The sequence below is a fragment of the Saccostrea cucullata genome, unplaced genomic scaffold (genome assembly GCF_032062105.1).
Source record: "Saccostrea cucullata isolate Sc308-1 unplaced genomic scaffold, CSIRO_AGI_Scuc_v1 ctg2312, whole genome shotgun sequence".
NCBI lineage: Eukaryota > Metazoa > Mollusca > Bivalvia > Ostreida > Ostreidae > Saccostrea > Saccostrea cuccullata.
In genome coordinates, this window is record NW_026929545.1 from 209,415 (window position 1) to 217,742 (window position 8,328).

The following is an 8,328-nucleotide window of genomic DNA, read 5'->3' on the forward strand; positions in this document are numbered from 1 at the left end:
CTTCGGAAGCTAATTCACGGTTATCCGTAATCCTCTAGATTTTACTTTTGTATCGGTATAATGCAGTATGTTATTGGACTTATCCCCGAGCTTTAGTCTAGTGTGTTATGCCCGCTCCGAAAGCTAATTCCCCGTCATTCGTAATGCTCATTTTTTTTAACTTTTGTATCGGTATAATAAAACAGTTAAAAAGTATAACATTGAGGGAGTTAGCAAGATTCCAGTTCCCCTCGACCAGGACGATTTCCCTCGGATGCTCCTTGGGAAATAGTTCTGGCTTTGGGGAACTGGGATGTTGCTAATCGGGAAATAGTCTTGGTTTTGAAGAACTGGAATCTTGCTAACTCCCTCAGCGATATATTTTAACTGTATAATAATTACGAGTTTGTCGAGTCACGTGCGAGTAAATGGTTACAATTACCGGAAGCGTCAGGTGGAATCCATTGTGATAGGCCGCAGCCAAGTAGAAATTCTTTCAAATTGTAAATAAGACATTTTATGAACACTATACAACAGTTATTTTATTCACGTTTGTATTTTTCACGGATATGATAGTTAATATAAACTCTTCTAAGTTGATATACGAGCGGATATCGATCGTACTTCTAATTACAGCCAACGTTTTGTACAGCCTAGCTTGCTTCAGCCATTCATGGTTCCAATTACCCGATGTTTCTTATGGTTTGTGGGTAGCAAAATACTGTGATTACCTGTCGTGCCAAATTATTCCAGCATTCTTTACGGAGGAACCAGGTATGGGATGATAATTATAAAACCTAGTACTAGTCCATTAGAACATAATGGTTTTTCCTGAGATGATGTGTTACACTGTATATGTATAAGGCTAATTTAAACTGACCGTGGGCTTTAGCCCGAATAGTTAAAAAGTTTAGGAAGCAGGGGGGTCTTGGGTCGCTGTTAGTGGTGTCTCAGGGGGCTGAAATTTGTGAACTCAGGGATAACATATATAAAGATTTCAAGAGTAAAATATCACTATTTTTAGCTTTTTTTGCTAGGGCAGCTGGTCTCACCTCAATCCAACCCACATGTGACAATCAATTACGAAATAATATGAATTTTCTCTTCATATTTTTTGTACTTTAATATTAAACTTCTGTATTTGCTTGTCAAAGAGTTGTGCTTTGAGCCCTCTTTTTTACTTTGAATAAAGATGTGGTGGGAATCAAAAATTGAAGATCATTGTTTCCCAATTTGCAAGAGCGTTGGGACAGTGAATTGAATTAGTTCGTCTGTCCGTCTGCATCAAAAACTTACCTTGGTCATCATCATCAAAAGAAAACAGGGCTTTCATATTTCACATCTGCATCTCGTGTAACAAGATTTTCTGAGTATACTTTGCATTTTGACTTCATTTTCTTAACTTGAAGGTTTACAAAATGATCAACCTTGCTCCTGGCCTTTGCGGCTTTTATATTATTTCGTATCATTACTTGTTCTGAATAAAGATTTTTTTTATTCCATGACCTTGAACATTGATCCAGTTTTCAAAAACTTAAACATGGAGTACTTGCATCAAAGAGACGGCGTTTCACCTTTTTACATGAGCATTACCTGTAAAACAAGATGTGTTTGTGAAACACTGATGCCCCGTATGGCAGCTTACGGCGAAGATTAAGTTTTTCAAACGTAAGTCAAAATTGTTGGAATCCTTGGAAAGGTCTCATCACAAGGAATGCAGTTGTGAAATATGAAAGCCTTAGTTTGCACTGTTCAAAAGTTATGGCCATTGTTAAAGGGTTAAAATCTAAGGTCAAGGTCAAAAATATTCATAATCACTGAAAGGTCAATGAATACCATATGAAGTATGAAAGACCTTGCACCAACTGTTCAAAAGTTATGCCCAAGGTTAAAGGTTGATATTTTTTTTGGTAAAAGTGGGTCAAATTCCAAGGTCAAGGTCAAAAAGTCAAATTTGGTGCTACCCAAAGAAAGGTATTGTCACAAGAATACACAAGTCATGTGTCATAAGAAATACAAGAGTGTATTCCTTGTAACAAGACCTTTCTTTGGGTACCAACACCTTTGACCTTGACCTTTAGAGTTTGATATACATTTGAGAAGATTCAATCCTCGCCATAAGCTACCATCAGTGTTTCACAAATACATCTTGTTTGTAACTGTAGTATGGTGGACAAACAAGAAAGAACAGACGAGACGATTGAAATGATAAAACCAACAAGAGGGGACTAATGTTGTTTTTCTACTGCTGAATGAATTCTTGCCTTTATTAGCCTGAGAAGATGAAGTGTATTAAATTTTCCTCAATCACCAATTAGTGCTAATGTTTACCTATAAACAGAATCATTATTCTTTTCCAAAATTAGCGCAGATTTTTCTGAAACTAGTAATTGAAAGTGACAGTAATACTAGTAGTCTGAAATTTCTCTTTAATCAGGCAGTCGATCGCAGGTCCATACTTTTAAAAGATAAGATTAAGGAAGTAATTTCTCCAGTGATGTTGATTTCTTGAAGTCGAATAAAATCCATACAATGCTGGGTTTGTAAGAATACTTAATCTCATTTTCTATAAATTAATGTATTTCAACATATTTTGACATACAAGTTTTCAAAATAAATTCTGACAGTAAAATGCCCATGTAAGTTATCATTTGATTGGGAGGGGTAGTGTCGCTGTTTGATGACTGGGTGAGTTAATTTTAAAACTATTATGTCCTTTAAGTTTTAGACCCACTTGGTAGTGAAAGATTCCAGAGTGTGTTTTGTCCAGATGAGAAACCAATGAAAACGTTGTCATTTAAAGGGACTGGGGAGGGGGAGGGGTAAAGTAATGGTATCAAGCGGTAAGTTGAATTATGATATCTGCTGATTTTCTACATTGATAACTATTAGAACTTTAATTTACTACATGCATGGTGACAACTTTGACTTCCTATATTGATCAGAATGAAAACTTCGATATACTTTAGTGATCACTATGAAAAGTTTGAGTTACTATAGTCAGGTGATAACGTTGGGAGTATAAAAACTTTGATTTACCAAAATGATCACTATGAAAACTCTGGTTTACTATAGTTATAACGTTGACACTATAAAAACTTTGATTTACTATAGAAATAACTTTGACACTATGAACAGTGGCGGATTTAAGGGGGGCGTACCCCCCCCCCCTACCCCCCAATTGTCAAAGTTAGCGTAAATCATAGTTTCGTCGAGAGAATATAAAAATGTCTACTCGGTAGACCTCATTTCTACCCTACAAAAACTCTAGAATCCAGGAGCTTTCGGGGGCTTCGCCCCCTGAGCCCCCTCCGGGCTTCGCCCTGGAGCCACTGCCTACTTTTGGCGCCCCCTCATACTTCAATTCCTGGATCCGCGCCTGATGAAAACTTTGATTATTAACTTTTGTAGAGATCACTATGAAAACTTTAATTTACTATAGGCAGATTACTTCGACTCTGTAGTGATAACTTTGATTTACTCAAGTAATTGCATTGAAATTTTGATTTTTATACCCCCCGCTTGAAAAGCGGGAGGGTATATAGTAATCGTTAATTCCGTCCGTCTGTCCGTCCGTCCGTCCGTCCGTCTGTTACGTTTTGGGGTACCCATCTCTTATCCGCAACTCCACTCATACCACTGAATGAAATTTGATGAAACTTTCACAGAATCTTTATTACATATTGCCATTGTGCACCTCCTATTTTACTTTTTGATCCGACACATATTTTGGGTTTCCCGGCCACAGCAAAACATGGACTTTGCAATTATAACTACATGGAGGCGGGGGTATCATTTAGTGAGCTCATCGCTCACAGTACCTCTAGTCTTTACTTAACTACAGTAAACTATTAATAGTTAATTATAGTATTTTTGTTCTCCCTATACCCTGCCTAGTGAAAAATAAAGGAGAAAATATATATTCAGTGGATGTAAATACTAGTATTCTATGAGGTACACATCTAATCATATAAAGTGGAACAGATTCTCTTATTACAGTATGGTACCACATCCTACAAGCTTTGGGACTTTTTGGTTGGTCTTTAATGGTAGCTTCATTAGTTCTTCTTACCTCTAAGAAGTTTGATACAAGCATCCCACAATCATGGATATACCATAAACAGCTGACAGTGTCTGCAGTCTGTATTATATCAGGTCAGTTTCCAAGTTAGAAAAAAAATTCCATCTCTCCCCTAAGAACTTGAGCCTTTAATGGAAGGCTTTATCTAGAAATCAGCTTTAAAACCGCGTATTAATAGAGTTTCCATCTTCTTACTACTTATTATTGCTGTGCTTTTTTCAGTGTTCGTTATATCCCTTTGTTTGGTGATGTTTTATGGTAAGCTGGACGAGTCGTATACGTCTGCCAGTCCAAAGATTCAGTGGTCAGCCATCTTAGCAGCTGCTGCGTGCATTCTACAGTTTTGTGCAGGTCTCTTACTCACACAAGCGTAATAAAATGGAAAATGAAAATGAAAAAAAAGCAAATTCGTTTTAGTTAAATTGATAAGATTTTTGTTCGTCCTGTAAGGAAAGGGTAATAGATAAAGAAAATTAAGCTCTACTCACAATATACGTACATGAACTGCTAGTATATAGGGTCAAACCAGGATATGCAACAACTGGATATGAATCTACTGTTTTTTTAACTAATTTGCAGGGACTACAGAATTTTACTCTCTGTTTAACACAGATTTACGAAAAACGCTTTTTTTCCTTCTTTTTTCCCATACACATAGTCCCTGCTTGATTTCAACTCAGTTTTTTGAAATTTCTGTGTCACATTGTATAAACATGAAAAGGAACAAAAGATATGATCTTTTAAATCACTTACTGTGCAACAATATATTCAAGAAGTGGTATAAATAATCACGATCAGTTAAAGTCCAGGTATTTTGATACCAAAATTGAACTTGTAAATCTACTCACCTTGTCATTGATCATTTGCAAAATTATTTTGTTAAAAACATTCGGATTGTACACACAAGTACTCCGAGGTTCATATTAAAAAGATGCTTGAGTTTCTGATTGACAGTATCTTTGTGGTTTTGGAGACCAGATTTTCCAATAGTTTTTTGGAATTCCCATTGGTACCAATTGCGCCCCATTATTGGCAGACCTATTTTTTTGCATTCATATGAATTAGAATTTGTCCAAAAGCTTAAACGTGAAAAGTAGAAAACATTTGCTGTTGCTTTCAAATCGACATTTAGATATATCTGCGACGTATTGTCAATTAACGATGGTGATTTCCATACTTCTGTCGATACGATATATCCCGGTGAACTTAAAATAAAAGATAGCACAGAGTCTGACACATGTTTCATATTTAGATGTTTTACTTGAAAGAGACATTAATGGTAATCTAACAACAAAGCTTTATGATAAACGTGATGACTTTAACTTTTCAATTGTCAACTTCCACCCAAACTTATGCAGCAATATACCTTCATCACCTGCATACTGTGTTGTGTGATTTACATATTTGTGTTTGTGTCATTCAAAAAATACGTAGACATGATTTTGTTCCAGAAAATCGTCATATTATTATTACAAGATGATAGATGAACACATTATCGTAAATAAGAAAACATTTATTTTGTCGAAGTATGAAGTTAACTTTTTTATTCCATTTGATTAAATAGAACTCAAGCTAACCAATTTTTAAAACAGCATGTTTTGTTACCACGGAGCATGGTTAATCAACATTGTAATGTCAAAAACACCGCCGAGAAAGTTTCTCAAAATTACTCTTCTTTTTAATTTCATTCACGGTTTGTAGCGTCTTCTCCATTCATAAAACGTGTCTATAACACTTAACACCTAGTTTGCTAACAATTGTGCAAATAGCTTGAACTGGGTTGCCAGTGTTTTCAATTTTTTTACCGCGTACGTGTAACTCGATTACTTCCGCAACAGTGAAACGCACATCACGTGTAATGACGTTCCTAACTCTTTTGACAAGGTTTTTAACTAAAGCCTGTTTCTTTGCAGACCATCCATCGTCCGATTCAAATTCCCTACCACTCAAAAGTTGTATTTTCCATATTTATACAAATACACAGCTTATTTTCGTATATTTCCTGGTTTGTACAGAATCTTTTAAGTTTGTTAAAGAAGTTTCCCAAATGCAAAGCAAAATTTTATTGCTACTTGCTGCTGCGTGACGTCCTCCAACGTCATGTTCTTTTGCCATTTTTAATCAAGTCCATATGTCTTTAGAAACTGATATCTTTTAAACGGAGCGGTATATTACATTACCTGATAGCATCTTAAGTAATACAGCAAGACAAAATTTAAACATGTAATTTAAATTTCGTTTCAGCTCCATTTATTAGAGGTATGGCTTTAGATACTATAAATTGAAAATTAGTAAATTATTCAATTTTGACATTGCTCAGTGACCCCATTTTTGCTGTTCTAAATCTTCTATAACTTTTATAAATATGAAGTTATATTCCAAATTTTTTACTCAAATTATTCGAATTTGTTGTTAAAATATGTGTACCAAATTTGGATGTAATATGACGTTAAATAAAAAAATTAGGGCAAAAGTCTACGAACTTTTTGAATGACCCTCGTATATCTCTCAGCTGATTCGATACATGCTCGTACATATGAAAATTTTTTGAAACGAAGTAAGTTATTGACAAACAAGTTGCTGAAACAAGAATATCAGCAGTCTCATTTCGTAACTTCTATGTTCGATGCAATTACCTTGTCAGCAAATACAATTTCAAATGCTTACTGACGTCTTTCATACTTATTGTTAGGCCATTATTTACACACTGAATTGTCGACGGATTTTTCCGTTATTTCCTAATCATGACAAAGGAGCACACAGTGGATGTGACCGGTCGACAGTGGATGCTCACTCTTCCATGGCATCTGATCCCAATTCTGATGTATTGGAGTCTGTGTTTGCTCTGCCCTTATTTTGTATTGTGAAATGGATTTTTAAGCTTGAATACTTTTTAATATCTCAATATAATTCATTACATCTTAATATATGACATATTTAATGAACAAATTTACTTCGAATATTTCATCTAGTCAGAACCAGACAAAATCTTCTTAATGGGGTGTTTCAGGGGAACAAACAATTATGACATAGAAATACACATCGTGAATTCTAATTCGTAGAGACGATGAACCACAATGTGTGAAATCGATTCGCAGTCTCTTCTAATCTGACAGTCTCATTATCACTTCATTTACACAGCAGGATGACTGGCGAAACATCTATCCTCATTATTTTGTTCTTTCGTTTATTTTCCTATTTTTGATATATTATTAAAAGACAAAGGTTACGCATTAGACCTGTCAGTCATTAAACAGTCATGCGACAATCTACAATTTGGTAAAGAACTCCTGAGCATTAATACATGTACATGTATTCACGCAGCTTTCGTCCTAGAAGAGGTAATGAATGATATAAATATGTGATGCAAACTCAAAATATTTTATCAATAAGCCCTACAATCCAACGTATAAATGAATTTTCATTTATATTAGTTATATGATCAACTTAGCGCAAAGTTGGCTGAATTAGAAGCATGCTTAAAGTTATCACGCAAGCAGTTTTTCTCCCACATATTCGGAAGCAAAGATAGAGAATTTTTGAAATTACGTGAATTTGGATGGTTTTTTGACTTTTGGTTATAATTAACCATTTAGTTCGAGATACTTATTTAAAAAATATCCTCAATTTCAAAATCTATGGATGTTAGCATGGGTTTGATAGCAGTGCTATATGGTACACGTAAGCCTGATTATATTGGGTAGTTAATATAGAACTTGTTAATATTGCAAATAAACTTCTGTATTAAAGAAAGCATCTTGTCTTAACTAAACCAAAAATTAAGTTTCCAAATTGTAAGGTTTTTCTTTCCAACGAATCGATGTGATTGTCAGTCCGGATTGCTAAGACTTTGAGTATTTTTTCTTCATACTAGAAACTTCATAGTCAAATCTTCACAAAGAGTAATACCTTGAAATTAATTAGCAGGAAAATTAAACACTCACGACAAATAAATGTAATGATAATGCATCCATAGATGCATCATTTTTGCAAGATTTGTAAAAATCTAGAATCTGTTACTTTGTCTCTCATCAAATTGAGTATTAATCAAAAACAATGATACGGTCTAAAATTGGTATGTAACCTTAGTCAAAATATGAGCAAGTTGTTAGAATGCAAGATCAGTATTTAGTTGCACAAGACCGATTTTTTTTTTGCAATATGATTAACTTGAGAAGAATGTAGAATGCTTTGTGACATTTATCTATTTGTCAAAAGCCTGCTCAAGTTAAGACTGGTGGTCCTCTAAATATTCTTGTGTAAAGAAA

General features: G+C 34.7%; 1 protein-coding gene across 1 annotated transcript; it reads left to right on the plus strand.

The window, feature by feature from the left end:
- The first annotated feature begins 449 nt into the window (after positions 1–449).
- On the plus strand, positions 450–4,450 carry LOC134281147 (uncharacterized). The gene is made up of 3 exons (XM_062763616.1): positions 450–753; positions 3,979–4,134; positions 4,283–4,450. The coding sequence occupies exons 1-3, from the start codon at positions 549–551 to the stop codon at positions 4,432–4,434; spliced, it is 513 nt and encodes a 170-aa protein (XP_062619600.1). The 5' UTR covers positions 450–548; the 3' UTR covers positions 4,435–4,450.
- Positions 4,451–8,328: the final 3,878 nt, after the last annotated feature.